The 18,308-nt window shown below is 48.2% G+C and overlaps 1 protein-coding gene and 2 long non-coding RNA genes across 7 annotated transcripts in view; all 3 read right to left on the bottom strand.

The window, feature by feature from the left end:
• The window catches only part of LOC142045874 (uncharacterized), a 230,983-nt gene that overhangs the window by 158,120 nt on the left and 54,555 nt on the right, over positions 1–18,308 (bottom strand). The window lies entirely within an intron of this gene.
• TMEM269 (transmembrane protein 269) overlaps positions 1–18,308 on the bottom strand; it is a 35,164-nt gene that overhangs the window by 6,013 nt on the left and 10,843 nt on the right. For 3 of the 5 annotated variants that reach the window (XM_032802746.2, XM_032802748.2, XM_075060363.1), the window contains 4 exons: positions 13,743–13,852; positions 12,109–12,256; positions 7,950–8,047; positions 1,570–1,713 (listed from right to left, as the gene is read on the bottom strand). In XM_032802746.2, coding sequence (XP_032658637.1) covers positions 1,570–1,713; positions 7,950–8,047; positions 12,109–12,158 — 292 coding nt within the window. In that variant the 5' untranslated portion in view covers positions 12,159–12,256; positions 13,743–13,852. The remainder of the gene's footprint in view (positions 1–1,569; positions 1,714–7,949; positions 8,048–12,108; positions 12,257–13,742; positions 13,853–18,308) is intronic. The other 2 variants (XM_032802749.2, XM_032802744.2) reach the window with 2 other exon arrangements.
• Positions 5,518–7,943, bottom strand: LOC116837899 (uncharacterized). The gene is made up of 2 exons (XR_004376808.2): positions 7,655–7,943; positions 5,518–6,977 (listed from the first exon to the last, which is right to left on the bottom strand). It is a non-coding gene; the product is annotated as an uncharacterized LOC116837899 (long non-coding RNA).

Below are 18,308 nucleotides of genomic sequence, written 5' to 3'. Positions count from 1 at the left end.
ATTAGGGTTGCAGGGACCCCAGGAGATCATCTAGTCCAACCCCCTGCTCAAAGCAGGACCAATCACCAGACAGATTTTTGCCCCAAATCCCTAAATGGCCCCCTGAAGGATTGAACTCCCAACCCTGGGTTTAGCAAGCCAATGCATACTGTGTCCATCACCACAGTATCTCAATGCTGAGAAAAGGCATCACAACCAAAAAGAGTCGTTGGCTAACTTTCCTCCCTCCTTCCCCTCGATCAATCAGAGCTACATTTGTTTTCTTCTTTCCTCTCTTCTACTCCCCAACAGTTTTTCACCCTCTTCTATCTTCTCTTTTGTTGCTCTCTCACTCCAGCTATTGGAAGGGAAAATGCAGATGTTCAATGAGTCTTGGAGCACTGGGGAAATCCCAGATGACTGGAGGAAAGCCAATGTTGGGCCAGTTCTAAAAAGGGTAAACAGGCTGACCCAGGTAGTTGTAGGCCTGTCTGCCCAACATCAACCCAGCTAAGATATTGGGGTGGCTGATATGGGACCCTATTAATAAAGAATTAAAAGGAGGTAATGTAATTAATGCAAATCAACATGGGCTTATGGAAAATAGATCCCGTCTCACTAACTTGATATTTTGATGAGACTATTTTTATTAACCACATTTATAACACTGCTAATGTAATTTACGTATACTTCTGTAAAGCATGTGACTTGGTGCTACACAACATTTTAATTCAACAACTAGAGCAATATAAAATCAACACGACACACATTCAATAGACTAAAAACTGGCTAATGTATAGTCTCAAAATGTAACTGTAAATGGGGAACCGTCATCAAGTGGGTGTGTTTCCAGTGGGGTCCAACAAGGATTGGTTCTTGGCCCTGCCCCCACATTTTTATCAATAACCTGGGAGAAAACATAGAATCATCATGGATAAAGTTTGCAGGTGACACAAAAATTGGGCAGTAGTAAAGAATGAAGAGGACAGGTCACTGATACAGGTTTGAAAGTTTAGTGTGTTGTTAATAACAAAGAGAGACACTAAAGCTGAAAGTCTCTTAACACATACACAGCATCTCACCCCCACTCTCCCACTATATCTTCTGCTGGAGTGGGACAGAGAAACCAGGAAACTCCACAAGGAGAACACGGTGGCCCTGCGAGTCTGAACCCTTCCTACTGCTCCCCAGCTGCCAGGTGCTGACCTGTTCTCCCTCCTCCCCAGCGGCACAGATCCATGACTGGGGCTTCCCACACCTCCAAGCACTGTCACACACACAGGTGCCATCACTTGCAGCAGTGGGTATGAAATAGAACCAATGAGTCTGTGCTGTTTAGAAACTCACAGGGCATGGCTGCTTCTCAGCTACAGGAGTTCAAAAAGCAAGACCGGCACTTTTGTCTGATTCCATTTCCTCCCAGCAGGAGGTGCTGCCCAGCCCATGTTAGCAGAGACTAGAACAGAACCTTGAATAAATTCCTACAACTAGAAGGTGAGGTGATGGACTTTTCAGCCTACTTACACTCTTTTATTACTGGCTGTAGCCATGCTCCAGCCCCACGCAAAGAAAGGGAGACCGTGCACTTACCACTCGAGAAGAAGCACAAGCGGGAAAAGACTGCGAGTACATAGACAATAGCCAGCAAACCATCCAGGATCCCGTGAGCCTGCAGCAGCAGAGCTGTGGCCAGACCAAATGAAGTGAAGTCAGCAAAGTCATCCAACTTGGCACCTGCAGTGAGTGAGAAGCAGCTGCTCAGTAACCAGCACCACAAATGGCAGGAAGGGGCAGACGGATTTCTCAAGCCCAGCAGTGCTCTTGGGGTGAGTCTAGCATCACCCACTAGAGAACTCCCTGGGCCGGACACAACTAGCACCGTCGCACCGACCACAGCATGTCCCTTACAGAGACTAAAGAGCTACATCCATGCCTTGCTCGTGACCCATAAGTGTCTAGACAGGGGGATTTGTGACAGCAGGGGGCTCTTCAGTCCAGCCAAGGCAGAATAAGAGCCAAGAGCTAGAAGCAGAAGCTAGCTGCGCTCAGGTGGAAATAAGGCCCAATTGTGTAACCATGAAGATAAAGAGGGTGATCAGATGTCCCAATTTTATAGGGACAGTCCCGATATTTGGGGCTTTGTCTATTACCCCCCACCCCGTCCCGATTTTTCACACTTGCTGGCTGGTCACCCTAATAATGAACCACTGGAAGAAATAAGTACGGGACATGGGGGGGTTACTCTCTGGCTTGGGATCCAGTGAGGCAGGCGATGGCGGGGAAGATGGTCCAGCTTTGGCAGATCAGCAGTCTAGTTTTGATTTTTGATTTTACAAATCACTTGGAAGAGTCAGCTACAGGGCCGCCTTTAGGGAGTGCGGGGCCCAATTCGAACATTTTCGGTGGGGCCCTGGCAGGGATGACTTAAAAAAAAAAAAGTGGAAAAAAAAGCCTCTTATTTCTTTCATGTATTATTTACTTTCCATAACTGTATAAATAATACAATTATATATTATGTACATTGCACCATATATGCTGTTGATTGGTTATTAATGACCATTTCACACATGTTCGTCCCAGCTGCTCCCTGCCCCCCTCGTTGAAGCAGGTGTGCAGGGTTACTGCCCTGGGAACTGCAGGGCAGCAGTGGACATGGGGCTGGCTGGAGGCAGGGCAGGAGCTGACTGGAGGTAGGGTCTGGCTGCAGGCAGGGCACGGGGTGTGGGGTTGGCTGGAGACAGGGGGGTGTGGGGTGGGCTGGCTTCAGGCAGGGCTGCAGGGGGGTGCAGCAGGGGTTGGCTGGAGACAGGGCAGGGTGTGCAGGGCTGGTGCGGGCAGCAGTGTGTGTGGTGCTGGCTGCCTTTGGGCAGGGCCACAGGGATGTGTAGCAGGGGTTGACTGGAGACAGGGCAGGGGGTTTGACAGGGACTGGCTGTGGGCACGGGTTGCAGAGCTGGCTGCAGGCAGGGAGAGTGGGGCTGGTGTGGGCAGGGTAGGGGGTGCAGCACAGGCAGCTGGAGCCCCAGACCTTTAAATAGCCCCCAAGCTCCCTGCTATCCCAGGGCTTTGGGGCTAAAGGGCCCGGGGCTCCCCAGCTTCTACCCTACCCTGGACCTTTTAAATAGTCGCGAGAACCCTGGGGAATGCATGGGGGTGGCGGGGCTCTGGTGGCTATTTAAAGGACCAGGGTGGCAGAGGCAGCTGGAGCCCTGGCCCTTTAAATAGCCCCCGGAGCCCTTCACTACCCCAGGGCTCTGGAGGCTATTTAAAAGTCCCGGAGCTCCAGCCGGGAGAGCAGGGCCGCGGGGCTTGCAGTGCTCTGGCCGGGGCTCCAGCCGGGGCCGTGGGGCTTGCCGCGCTCCCGCCTGCGCTGTGCTCAAGGGAGCAGGACCACAGAAGACCCCTGAGCAGATCGCAGCCAGGGACCCGGGGTAAGTTTAAAAAAAAAAGTGTCTAAGGCACGGGGCCCTCTTAGGCACGGGGCCCGATTCCTAGGAATCGGGCGAATCGGCCTAAAGCCGGCCCTGGTCAGCTAGGCACATTTTAAACTCCCCCCACTTTCTGGTGCAACTCTTTTCACCTCCAGAGAAGTGTGGGGCCCTTACTGAATAAGGGAGGCAACCTAGTGACAGAGGATGTGGAAAAAGCTGAAGTACTCAATGATTTTTTTGCCTCTGTCTTCACGAACAAGGTCAGCTCCCAGATTGCTGCACTGGGCAGCACAGTATGGGGAGAAGGTGACCAGCCCTCTGTGGAGAAAGAAGTGGTTCAGGACTATTTAGAAAAACTGGACGAGCACAAGTCCATGGGGCTGGATGCGCTGCATCCAAGGGTGCTAAAGGAGTTGGCGGATGTGATTGCAGAGCCATTGGCCATTATCTTTGAAAACTCATCGCAAATAGGGGCGGTCTGGAGTGACTGGAAAAAGGCTACTGTATGCCATCTTTAAAAAAAGGGAAGGAGGAGATCCGGGGAACTACAGGCCATCAACTTCACCTCAGTACCTGGAAAAATCATAGAGCAGGTCCAAGGAATCAATTCTGAAACTCTTAGAGGAAGGAAGAGATCAGGAACAGTCAGCATGGATTCACTCAAGGCAAGTCATGCCTGACTAACCTAATTGCCTTCTATGATGAGAATAACTGGCTCTGTGGATGAGGGCAAAGCAGTGGATGTGTTACTCCTTGACCTAGCAAAGCTTTTTTGAGATACCGTCCTCCACAGGAGAGCCTTGCCAGCAAGTTAAAGAAGTATGGGCTGGATGAATGGACTATAAGGTGGATAGAAAGCTGGCTAGATCATCAGGCTCAACTGGTAGTGATCAACGGCTCCATGTCTAGTTGGCAGCCGGTTTCAAGCAGAGTGCCCCAAGGGTCGGTCCTGGGGCCATTTTTGTTCAATATCTTCATTAATGATCTAGAGGATGGCATGGACTGCACCCTCAGCAAGTTTGCAGAGGACACTAAACTGGGAGGAGTGATAGATACACTGGAGGGTAGGGATAGGATACAGAGGGACCTAAACAAATCAGAGGACTGGGCCAAAAGAAACCTGATGAGGTTCAACAAGGACAAGTGCAGAGTCCTGCACTCAGGATGGAAGAATCCCATGCACTGCTACAGACTAGGGACCGAGCGGTTAGGCAGCAGTTTTGTAGAAAAGGACTTAGGGGTTACAGTGGATGAGAAGCTGGATATGAGTCGACAGTGTGCCCTTGTTGCCAAGAAGGCTAACAGCATTTTGAGCTGTATAAATAGGGGCACTGCCAGCAGATCGAGGGATGTGATCATTCCCCTCTACTCGACATTGATAAGGCCTCATCTGTGTCCAGTTTTGGGCCCCACCCTACAAGGAGGATGTGGACAAATTGGAAAGAGTCCAGCGGAGGGCAACAAAAATGATTAGGGAGCTGGAGTACATGACTTATGAGGAGAGGCTGAGGGAACTGGGATTGTTTAGTCTGCAGAAGAGAAGAATGAGGGGAGATTTGATAGCTGCTTTCAACTACCTGAAAGGAGGTTCCAAAGAGGATGGATCTAGACTGTTCTCAGTGGTAGCAAATGACAGAACAAGGAGCAATGGTCTCAAGTTGCAGTGGGGGAGGTTTAGGGTGGATATTAGGAAACACTATTTCACTAGGAGAATGGTGAAGCACTGGAATGGGTTCCCTAGGGAGGTGGTGGAATCTCCTTCCTTAGCAGTTTTTAAGGTCAGGCTTGACAAAGCCCTGGCTGGGATGATTTAGCTGGAAATTGGCCCTGCTTTGAGCAGGGGGTTGGACTAGAAATGACCTCCTGAGATTCCTTCCAATCCTGACAGTCTATGATTCTATGATCCAAGTGAAGGTGGTTGAGGCTTGACAGTGGGGTCTGGGTGTGAGGAGCTCAATGGGAGGGTCCAGAGGGAGGGCTGGGGGAGTGGGGCTCAGTGGCGTGGGGATCCAGGTGCAGCAGGTTGAGGCTCAGTAGGGTGGGGATCCGGATGTGGGTGACTCATTGGGTTGGTTTAGGTGCAGGGGGAGTGGGACCCTGAAGACCCTTTCTTTTAAAATTGGCACGTTCCTCTGTGCTCCCTGGGTGTATCAGAGCCTCATCTGCCAACTTCACCGACTAAAATAAATGTCGTTGGTTTTATTCCCATTGGCCCCGGAGAGCCAAGCTACAGCAGAGGGAGCAAGAGTCAGTTCTGGCCTGTAAACCGTCAGAACCGTTAACTCCCCGAGCCTTATGTACAACCGAGCTTGACTCCTGGTTCCCAAGGGCACCTTGCAGGGCTGCCAGTTAGAAAAATGCTACTTATAAACCAAGCGCACCTGATCTAGAGTCACTGAAAGACAACAAACCTGGAGAGCACCACAAAGCCTTCTTCCTAGGAGCCAGCAGGGCCAGAGGCCGAGCTGCTCAGATGGAGGCAGCGTCCCAGCTCAACTCTACGCAAACTGCTCCAGTCCCAAACATGGACTTACCCTGGCTACATGCACAGGAACACTCCTACATGGGGCACAGAGAAACAACCTGGGAATGTCCAGGGGCCTGGATGTATAGTCCTTGCACTCCCAAGGCCCCTTCGGTGTTGCCCTGGGCCTATCATTCACACCAGTCCAACACAGGTGTGCAATGCCGCCATTCGGATACTCACTTTGCACTCGTGTAAATGACTGCCCCAAGTGCAGAGCAATGGTGAACTTGAGCCCAGTGACTGCAGTAGGCTTTGAGTGGGCTAAAAATGTAGCACTGGGCCGCAGATCCCTGCTCATCTCATGAACTTCTCTTTTGGATACTGTATTTAGCTCTCTGCCCTTGCAAGGCTGATCCTGTGTTCACATATTCCTGTGACAAAGCAGGTCTGGGAAACCTAGAACCACACCATATATGCGCTTTTTGCTCTGCTCTGAAGGATGATAACAGATGAAGCCGGACTGCACTGGAAATTTGGATCAAATATACAATTTCTCTCTGCCTCCAAGCAGATTCTCCCACTAGCATGGTGCATGAGCTGATGCAGAGCAATCGATATTATGGCCCAAATAGCTGGGTGGGAAAAAAACAGGTGGCAATAGAAAACCAAGAGAGGTTTCTCTCAGTTTCCCCACCAGATCATGTATAGGTTATCCACGGAAGCTGCCTCCCTGCAGAATTAGAAGGGTTTTAAACCCACCCATTGGCAAAACTCACCACTCCCAGAGTTTCACACAGATCTTGGGCCAAGCCAGAAGGGCTCTTTGCAGTCAGTCTGATGGTGGAAGATGAATGGAGAGCTCCCATCCACATATGTGGATCCCCACTGGAAGGGGAACAGTGCAGCAGAGGCCTCCATTCCACAGCCTCTGGACAGGGATACAGTATGTTTCCTCCCACTGTCCAGAGCCAAGGGTCGAGGCCTATGTTATTTTTCCCCCCACACACATGGAATTTGCTCCCCACCTGTGTTTTTCATATCTACAGGTCAAACTGATATGGTTGTTTTAGTGCTTCCTAACGGCCTATCTGCAGTGCCACCTGTGATGGGGCAAGGCCAGATGGCTACAGTAAAGTACTGAGTAACAGGTATGTTAGCCCCAGGCTAAACAAATCCCTAGGACCCTGGTCACCAAATGGCAGTTGCTCCAGGTTAATCAAGGCACCTGGAGCCAATTAAGATCTTTCTAGAAGGTAGTAGAGATAGCTACTTTAATTAGAACACCTGCAGCCAATCAAGGCAGGCTAATCAGGGCACCTGGGTTTAAAAAGGAGCTCACTCCAGTCAGGCAGGGAGGAGCCAGAGGAGAAGGAGCGTGTGTGAGGAGCTGGGAGCAAGAAGGCAAGGAGCTGAGAGTGAGAGAGTGTACTGCTGGAGGATTGAGGAGGACAAGCGTTGTCAGACACCAGGAGGAAGGTCCTGTGGTGAGGATAAAGAAGGTGTTTGGAGGAGGCCATGGGGAAGTAGCCCAGGGAGTTGTAGCTGTCATGCAGCTGTTACAGGAGGCACTATAGACAGCTGCGATCCACAGGGCCCTGGGCTGGAACCCGGAGTAGAGGGCGGGCCTGGGTTCCCCCCAAACCTCCCAACTCCTGATCAGACACAGGAGGAGCTGACCCAGACTGTGGGTTCCACAAGAGGGGAAGATCACTGAGGTGAACAAATCCCCCAATAAGCGCAGGACCCACCAAGGTAGAGGAGGAACTTGGTCACACACCATTCATGAGAACTACTGGAGAAAACTGCTGCTGCTGCCTGGCTACCAGGGGAGGCATGTTTAATGGCTATTGAGCTTGGGTGTTTAATTTGCAACCAGTGCAGTGGGGGGGGGGGAGAGGGTAGCAACACAGTCTGTGGGCTAATTTTATCCTTAGGTGCAGTTTATCCTGCCCATCAGGGCTGAGTGGACCTGGTATGTCTCGTTTGTTCGTTACGTAGATGGACACTGCCTGTCTCACAGCCGAGTAACAGGCCTAGTATTCTGAGCTTCTAGAGGACAAGATGGAACTCACCCAGGGCTGAGCAAGCATTCAGTTGCCTAGCAACTGCTCCATCAGCTAGGTCAAGCAGGAATCCAATCAGGAGCAGCCAGCAAGCATAGTGGTACTGCCTAGAGGAAAAGAGCAAGGGAAGGACATTAGTGTCTCCATGGCTATGTTAGGTTCTGAGGTTTTTAACAGGTAACAAGAGCATTAATCTTCAGGGTTGCTGGGAGACACCCTGTGAAGCTGGAATGTGCATGGCTCTGCATCAGTGCAGGAGCCTGAAACCAGACCTCACTCCCAGATGTTCTGTTACGCCTCTGCCTTTCCCACCTCCCAGGCCATAGCTCCCCGAGAGGCCGGGCCTGCACCTCCTGGTGCCTTGTTCACACAGGCTCTCCGGAAAGGGAAGCAGCACTTACAGAGTGGAATTTGCTCCTCCACTGTGATGTGGGGGAGACAAAAGTCCTAGCCCATACACGTGCCACTTGCTCAGCCTTGGAGGAAGGTGACTTGATTGACCTTGACTACAGGCAGGGGCTGATGGGCTTCAATAGGGAATCAGGTACAGTCCTCCCCCGTTAGAGGATAATCACACAGGAGAGGAGGAGGAGGAGGGGGAAGTCAGTAGCGTGTCTGGGATGCCATGGCCTTGACCAAACCAGATTAACGTGCATAAGAGCTTCACAGGGAGGCCAAGCAGCCAAAACAAACTTGGTAGGTGAGTGTTCTAAGATGCCTCAGCAGAGGTGCAATCATTTTTGCAGTGCAAAATAAGTCCCTCCCCAGCTCTCCTGTTGATGTCCCCCTATGGATCTCCTGCATTGTCATTCCAAGGGCCCCTCCATTTTTATTCAAGTTGTGCCTCTGTCCCTCCCGGGTGTAAGAGGAGGACAGAATTTGGTCCAACTGAGCAACAGGATGCTGACTAGCAGTACAGTGCTGCAGCCTCCTGTGCTCTGCGAGTTACTGTAAGATCTGGCCAAAGCACGACTCATCAGCAGTGGGTAGAACAGGCACAGCCTCCCCTAGAGCAGCCGCTGCTGCCGGACCCTGCTTGCGGGTTTGGTGGGGAAGGTTTTGCTTGTATTATGCCCCATACAGGTTCCGGGTCAACAGGATGTGCTACTCAGCTTCCTCGGTTCATCAGTAACTCGCTGGACTCCAGGGAGATTACTGACAACCCTAGTACACATACTGCCTCTCAGCTACCCCTGAAGCTGCATGGGGCATTGCAAAAGCTCAGGTTCGTCTTCTGGAAGAGAGAAGAGAAGAGCTTTTGACTTTTCCCGCCGGGCAGCCTGGGGTCTGCGGCGGTGGCTCTAGCCAGCCCGGGGCTCCTCTAAGTAGCTGGGGCTGGCATGGGGCTCCTCCGGTGAGGGGGTGGGGGTGGCCTCAAAGCTCTGGCCGTGGAGGGGGGTAAAGAGAAGAGGTGAGTGGGGGCTAGCCTCCCCCAAGTGGGGCTCCATCCACCACCCATGGCATCACTGCTTTCATAAGCACCGCCTCTATTAATTCCTGTGCGCCAGGCACATCCCTTAGGCTGCTGTAGTTCAATCTCCATTTGGTTGCTGTGAATGGGTACAAGGTGGTATCCACACGGCAACAGAACCCCTGTCCTTCAAGGAGTATCCGTTCATTCATCATCCCCATGTACCTAATTTGTTTTCACTTCACCTTGAGGGAGAATGGACAAGAGACGCTCGCTCTAACAGAGTTAATACGTTTCCCTGCAGGAATTCGATGATCACAGAGGTGCCTAGATATGATTCATAAAAAGGGCTGTACCAAATTCATGGCCATGAAAAACACATCATGCACCATGAAATCGGGTCTCCTGCGTGAAAACTGGCTATTGTGTGTGGGGTCACGGTATTGCCACCCTTCCTTCTGTGCTGCCGTCAGAGGTGGGTGGATGGAGAGTGGGTGGCTAATGGCTGGAGACCCACCTCTGAAGGTAGTGCTGCTGCTGGTAGCACTGCAAAAGGGTTCTGTCTCTACCTCTGCGCTTCTGTTGGCAGCAGCGCTACCTTTAGAGCAGGGTGCCCGGCCAGTGGCCGCCATTCTCATGCCCACCCTACAATAGTCTTGAGACCCCCTTTTGGGTCAGGTCTTCCAGTCTGAGAAATGCTGATGAAACACATCGGCAAAATTTGCTATTTATGCCATGACCAACCCATGAAAAATGTGTTATTTCTCCACCATTTAAGGAGACCCCTATTCATAAATGGGATATTTGGGTGCAGACCCAAAATTGTGTGGTTTCATACCACTTAGAAATGACAGTAATGGACGCTACAGAAATATCTCCAAATTAGGTACTGGGGTGTCCTATTCTGTTCTTTCTTGCACAATTTTTGTTTGCACCATGGATCAAAATGTTTGTACTGTAATTTCATCATTTTCACTACACTGCACACCACAAACTCCTGGCAGTTTGCAGTATCAGCCAGGCTAGAACTCGGCTTCTCCACGTACGAAAGCAGCGTCTGCTACCACTTGAGCTAAGTGTCAAATAACAAAATGTTTCTATTGACTTTACAGACTATGTTTTTTGTTTAAAAAATGCCCAAGCCTGAATTTGGGGGCTATAGTGCTTGACATCTCCTTTCTCCCCCTCATGTTAACATTAACATAAATAGTGCCTCAGGGAGCTATTTGTGTTATCACAGCAGAGTCACGTGCAGCACGATCAGATCTGTAGTGTGCACAGGAGCCTGGCATATTGTAACCAGGTCACATGACGATGCTAAAGCCTGGCACGTGACCAAGGCTCAATTACAGAACCTTACTCTCAGCAGTGGTGCTACGCCAATTTACACTAATGCGAAACCAGCCCTTTTACTGAGCTGTCACCAAGCCTCCAGCTCTGTTTTGGTAGCGGTAGGGTAGACAGGCTTAAAGTGAAGCTAAGGAGAGCAAAAACTACACACTAGACTGCCAGGTTGGCTTTGCTCCAGGAAAATGTCTCCCAGTGATTCCTCCTCCTGAACGAAACTCAGCACACAAGTGATACCATGTGGAAATAACTCCTGAACCATGAGCGATCTGTTGTTCTCTTAAAGACTATTTCAGATGTGTGCCTGGAGGATAAAAGTCTGGGACGACTAGCTCTTCTCTTTTTATTCTATTTTCTGAGCAGAAGTGATTCCATTTGACAAGCCCTGATTTAGCAGTCTGAATGAAGGCACATCCCTACAGTGATGTCAACAGGAGCGGTATCTGAGCAGGGCTGGCCATTCAATTCCAGATGCACCGTACAAATTAATAAGTGATGAAGTCCACGGAATAGTGTTAGCTGGGTATCCTCCCAGGACCTTGACTAAGGAAAGGTCCTTTTGGCATCCTGCAGAAATTTATGGAAACCCCTATTCATGTGGGGGGAAGACAACCTTGAATATATTCCCCTGGGCCTGGTTTAACACTCTTCAATTCCTTCGCTGCTTTGTTACCTCACCAGGCCTCTTTTCTTTCCTACCGACAGTGTTGCTTACTTAGCCAGGAGGAGGTACCTTGGCAGCTCACTGATAATGCAGTGCAGAGAAATTTTATGCTACATGGGCCAATTCTTATCCTGATTTACGGTTCAGGCATTCCACTGAACTCAACAAGTGGGCAGAGGGTGACATAGCACAGAAATTCCTTGAGGTAACAGCCACCCCTCTCCAGCTGACAGCCATCACCTTGGAGATGTCACCTTAGGCCATGCCCACCCAAGGGCAAAGTGTCACGTTTTGAAATGCACCCATGTTAGCTAATGGCTTGTCTACACAGCACCATAGTGCAGCTAAGGGGGCAAACCGCAGAGTGCACCAGAGCTGCGCTTTAGCTGTCCCCTGTGCATACTGTGGGCGTGAACTAAAAGGTTCTTAGTTCATATTAACAGAGTCCAGTTGGAAAGACGACTGGATTCACATGCACTAGGTCCCTTTTGGTTTGCAGCAGGAGTGTCCACACAGGACAGTTAGTGTGCAGCTCTCTGGTGCACTCACCATTCACACCCCTGTCATCTTTTCAAATGTAAACAAGGCCTTAGTGGCCCTGGCTCTTCCCCCAGTGGAGCAAATGGAAGTTTTGCCACTGATTATAATGAGGATTCCCTGTCCCTCCCTCCCTCCCCCCTGCCAATTTTTAAGCAGTCCCTCCCAGGAATCTACACCACTATGTGAAGCCCCAGACCCAGACCTACCCATTTAGGCTGCAGAGGATGGAAGACAGACCCATGATCAGGTTAGCCATAGAGAGGGCATTGGCGACATTCTTGCGGACAAACTCCAGAGCCTGGGCTCGACCTGCTTGCTCACTCAGGAACAGCTTCTTAAAGTGGTTAAATATACCTGGAACCCAGCAGGGGGAGAAAGTCAGGACGAGAAGACCTTTGCCGCTACCTTTCCAAGAGGAAATTATTTAAGCATAGATCCTTGAAGAACAGGAGAAGGCCCAATGGATCAGTGTTGAGTCTATACTTAAATTCCCCAAGTATCTGTGAATCCATTCTAGGGTCAAGCTGAGGGAGTCTTAGAGAGGGCTGATTTTATTGTGTGAACATGGAGCTAGGTTTTTAATGGCGATCCTACTGCAATGTGTTCTGGGACACAGAACTGCTGTGAAAAGCGGACAGGAGCTTCTTGGCCTTATAGGTTTTTTTTCCTTAAATAAAAGAAAAGCCAATAAAACACTAAATACCAAGGGCGGCCCAGTTTGGATTTTAAAAAGAGTTGATGCAAAAGTGGTGGAACAGGGACAAGGACTAGTGCCCCCAACTCCAATACTCTATATTGAGGTCCTTCCTTCAGAAGTTTGCTTTTGGGACAGCCTTACAAAGAGGGGAGTTTTCCTGCTATTGGTGTGTAAATTAGTACCTGACTGTTGTTCTTCGTGGGGAGACCTGAGTCAGCCAGCAGTTCCTCTGCCATTAAAGGGGCCAGCACTCATCTTGGTGCTTCCTTTGGCAGCTGTCAATGCTAACGTGCCAGCCTGGCTGTAGCCCTTCTGCCCCACATCATGAGACGACTAACGTGAGATTAGCTCCCAGAGGTGTTGTTACCATACATGCTGCTCAGAGTGTTTTCATGCACTTTCAGCCTTATCGTTTCACACCTGCCTAATGACTAGGCACTGCATGTCCTCACTCACTCAGCTCTTGCCATGATCTGGCCATTTGCAGCTTTTGCATTCTTATATATACACACACATGTGTAAATATTCATAGGGATGGATGCCTTTTGCCTTCCTTGGTCCCTTTAGCCCCCCCCCCCCTCCCCTGAATAGCACGGGAGGGAGGAAAGGAAAGACTGCAACAATAAGATGTTGTCATCTCAGGTAGTAGCCCAGAAGAATTGCTACCTCCAGAGACTTTTTATTCACAGGAGGTGACATTCCTGTGCAGGGGGCTAGCACAAAGCCTAAGCACCACTGAAGGCATCAAAACTGGGTTTAAATGGAGCACAGGGCTTGTGCCGGCCAAAAGTGATGGGACTTTGTGCATGTTAGTTTTACAAGAAATTGGGGGCAACACATCAACTGAGTTCTAGGCCACCGCAGCCAAAGATAACATTACAAATGAAAGCAATTCACTCTTCAGATGTTCAGCCCAGGCGCCCCATTAGCTCTCATTCACCCCATTCTATAACCACGTGCCACAGTTATACAATTGAATATGCATTTTTAAAAAAAGCTTATCAGAAAATTCTTAAAGCTGTTTGTGTTTTACTTCCCCACACCCAACCACTAGAACAAACATTATTTTTACTTAGGAAAAAACCAAAAACCAAACTTACAATAAAACCAACCCCACGTTTTAACTCTATTTATCTTATATACCTATAGGGCTACTCTTTAGAGAAAAGGTTAAGGGTCATGTCCTACTAGTGTGTTTTGCACCCTGCCCTTGACGTGTTTCCAAAGCCAGGCAAGTTCATGAGATTCTTCATCTGAAAGAGAACAGTATGTCAGAGCAAAGGCCATCAACGTGAAACGAGTCAGACTGGTGTACACGGCTTTACCGCCCTCCCTTCAAGCCCTCCCAAGGCTCACACTGGGACAATACAGTAAAAGCCAGTATCTTGTAGGACACATCTTCATCAAAGTTTCACTAGCACTTGCTCTTGTGAAAAGAGATTTCCCACGAGGCAGCCATGGGCCCCCATTTGGAGCCACCATCTGCAGTCAGGCTTATTCTTTTTAAGCTTCAGTGACCTACTCACTTGTTTGCTCTTTGTACAAAAGCACAAGTTAGTTTTTAAAAATAACTGTTAAACATCCCATCAAAACTGTAAAGCTGTTCCCCTTCTAGGCAAAGTCAGAGGAACAGTACGTTTAGTCCACTTAAACATAATACTTCAGCAGATAAAACATGCGCCCGGAGGAATATGAAGTCTATTTACCCCACATTACAAACAATCCCATTTGGATTAACATAAAACACAGCAAAAAGGTTGTTAGAAGAGGCACCATTTACATCAGTGGGCACATTTGAAATGTTTTACTAACTAAAACCAAACTGATTGTCAAATTAGTGCTCATGAATCACTGAAATGAGATACCTGCTTAAAAAACAGCTGGACCGCTCCTACTAACATGCATCCGACGAAGTGGGTATTCACCCACAAAAGCGCATGCTCCAAAATGTCTGTTAGTCTACAAGGTGCCACAGGATTCTCTGCTGCTTTACAGATCCAGACTAACATGGCTACCCCTCTGATACTCCTACTAACAAATCTCCCAAGGTAAAAATGCAGGAATGTTTCCTGTGCTCAGGGCTTGTGGGGAGCAGTCAATTACATCCAACTTTTCAAATGAACTGGCTGAAAAATATTCAGTAACATGAAATCTAAAGAACAAAACAGATTCTTTTTTAACCATCAAAAGCTGAACAGCTGGACTACTGGTTCTTTCAGCATCCATTCCATTTTTGCAGGTCGTTTTTTTTACCACAAGCTAAGAGAAATGTCTAAGATCACAGATGCCATGGAAAGAGAGGGAAGTAACATACAAGAAATCAAGGTGATTTCCATATGAATTAGATGCATGTTTATTTGTAGATTTGGGATCAAATTTGCCACCTCACTTTGGCTGTTCTATATTGTTACAATGATTAAAAGCAGCAATAAACCCATCTTCAACAACCATTTAAACCAAGTCTGCAGCCACTTAGTTCCTTTATGCTGCTGTGGTGATGCAACGTGTACTGGTGATACCGGCCCATTATATTTACAGAGATAAGGCTGTTGACAGGATTACAGCCATGCACTCCCATACAATTCAGCAGATGCAACCAAGGGAAGAGTCTTGTCTCTATCTTGAGTGCTTTTTAAACTGTGCTGCTGGTTGGAGATTGGGAACAGCAATAGAGAAATAATAGTTTTAAATATAATTGCACTTTAACATTTCATCTCAGTAATTTAAAGACTCCAATATTACTGTTTATCAAAGGAATAGAAGGCCACCTATACGTAAACACCCTCCCCCACCCCCCAAAAGAAAAAATGGGAGGGAAGGGCAGGACCAAAAGAAAAAAAACACCCCTGCCCTCACTTGTCCATCTTTGTGCAACTATGGGAACTGAAGACAGCCAATGGTAAGAAGCCATTTCAATCATTTTGTTCAATCACTCATTTTATTCTCTGGGGCAAAATTCGTAACACCATTGAGTTTAATGGCTTTGTACTAGGCACGAGTGTAGTTTCATTTGTTACAAGAGACCTGGCGTCAGGTCCTGTATGTACTGGGCAGCCCACTGAAAAGAACTGGGGTTCAGGTTTCCTGCAATTGAAACAGCCCTGGGCAGAAGGCCCACTTGCATGGGATTTACATGGTACATAGCCCCTTGCAACCCTTGAAAATAGGGTTTATGGAGGGCTTAAGACCACCACAGTGCCTTGCAAGCAGCCCTCCGTACCCAGAGTGCCGGGCTGAGCCTTCCATTCTGAGCCCCATTCATTCCAGACTGCAGAGTGTTTTCCTGGGTTACACACATTCTGCTTTGTACCCGTTTGCTTTGTTTTATGTTAATTCACCTGCATTCTATATTTTCCAGCAGGAACCTTTAGCACTGGGACTTGGTTTCCTCTATCAGTTAGAAGGGAACTTGTTCTTCCTCTCTATTGCGAGGACAGTGCAGCCAGGTTGCAGGGAGCGCTGCAAAACATGCGCTTGCACTAGCTGGATTTGGTGTCTGCCCAAGGAGAGACTTTTGTCTTCCCTACGTAATTTTGCAGAAGAACCTCAGGTGATCCTTGGAGGATTCCTATCCAGGTACTGACCCAGCCAGATCCTATTTAGCAACATACTCTGGAGGCACAACTGCAAGATGGGCATAATATAGTGCATGTTTTATGTGCTAAAATAGTATTTTAAGTGAACAGCTCTCTTCATTCATATCCCAAAACACCAGTTAACAACTCCTTAGTTGGTGCAACAAGTGGACATCATAATTCATACTATACCTCTCAAATGGAACACATCTGTGATGTTTAAAGACTTCTTTGCCTATAAATTATTCCATCATCAGGTACTATTCCCTCTGCTTTTGAATTCCTAGTGTATTGAACACTGAACATTCACACACAATCCTTCCCCTACTCAATAATCACCACCCGCCCGATTTTATTTGATGCTTTTGTTGGAATTCAGCAGCCAAATGCTACATTTAACAAGAGACCCTCTCAGAGTCTTAAATTTAAAAATCTAACCACTGATATCCAGTTTTACTCCTTTAGCTTTTCCAGCTGAATTAAACAAAACACTTAAGAAATATATTCAAGGAACAATCCCTGATGGGACAGGTGTTCTCCCCCCACACCAAATGGACCTTTCCCCATCTCTATGATTTTCTGTCACAGTTGAGAGGTAGGCCAAAAGTTATTGCAAATGTCATGAAAGTGTTTTGTGTTCATACACACAGGTGGATCTAGCTCATGCTAGAAAATTCCCAGAATGAGCCTTGCAGGTGTCTTGCTTAGATGCCAGTACTGTTACAAGTCCAAAATTTAAAAACATCCAAGATCTCTGCTGGGATTTTTTTTTCATTATTATGGTTTGATGTACAACAGCTGTTCTCCCACATTATGAGCTTCTTCAGAAGAAACAGAACCTCTGAACTGAATCTGCCAGGCAGCTCCTTGCTGGGTTTTTTTATTCTACCACTGATACTGGCTCAAGTTTTATTTATTATGAAACAGTAATTTTTATAAGGAGCATACAACAGGGTCTTGACTGAGTGTTAATGGAAACCTATCAAAGACATACGGGCCTGATTTCCCTCTCACTCATACTCGTGTAAATCCAGAGTAACTCCACGAATGTCAGTGGAATTACACCAGCATAGATGAGATAAGAATCATGCCTTGTGCAATCCTTCACACCCAGGCAAAGTGGGTATACATGAAATCCACCATGTCAGATGTTTCCATTCCCTTACACTCACTTAGGGCCTGATATTGCATTCCCTACTCAGGCAAGGCTCCAACTGACTTTAATGAAGCTTTGCGGAAGAAAGCCCTGAAGGATGCAGCCTTTGCACACTAAACCTAACTCTTGGGATGAATGTCACCCCAGTTCCAAGGGGGCCTGTATAAGCTCCAGTACACCACTAGACCCATAATTAAGGGCCTTGGTTAGACCATCTACACTGGGATGACTGTCACTCTTTATAACCTCATTCTTACAAGATAAGTTTGAGAAAACAGAATATCCTAAATCAAAATTAAGAAATTCAGGAGATGTGTCTTAAAAAGGAGGGCTTAGCAGGGTTGTTATATAGATTAATTCTTTGCACCACTCCATAGCTATAGGGGGATTAATTAAGTCAGGCCATTAAATAAAGGACTCTGAACCTATCATAAGCCTGTACGGTGACATCAATGAAAATCCAGGCTTATTAACAGGGCTGGCTTTAGGCCAATTCCCCGGAATCAGGCCCCACACCTTAGGCGCCTTTTTAATTTTTTGTACTCATCCAGTGGCGGTCCGGGTCTTCGGCGGCACTTTGGGGCAGCGGGGTGTGCGTGTGTGTGTGTCTTTCACTCGCTCCGGGTCTTCGGCAGCATTCTGGCAGTAGGGGGTCCATGGAAGACCCGGAGCAAGAGAAGGACCCTCCGCTGCCGAAGACGCAGACCGTCGTCGGGCATTTGAATCAGGCCCCACAGTTCCTAAAGGCAGCCCTGCTTAGTAGAGTAGCCTCACAACAGTCACCACTGACCCTCCTTCAGCCCATAACATCTGGAAAGAAGTGTCAGGAAAAAATAGCATGATATATTCCTCAGCTCCACACTAGCATTCAGCTTGATGGTCTGCAGTCAGATCACAAGTGAGTACCTTTGAGGGCTACCTGGTGAATTTCAAGATGCTTAGAAAGATATTCTTGGTAGCTGTTATCCAACAAAGCAG

This window comes from Chelonoidis abingdonii, chromosome 23 (assembly GCF_003597395.2).
Source record: "Chelonoidis abingdonii isolate Lonesome George chromosome 23, CheloAbing_2.0, whole genome shotgun sequence".
NCBI classification, from domain to species: Eukaryota; Metazoa; Chordata; order Testudines; family Testudinidae; genus Chelonoidis; species Chelonoidis abingdonii.
The sequence above is the reverse complement of the archived record's forward strand: the minus strand, read 5'-3'. Positions and strand labels throughout refer to the sequence as shown.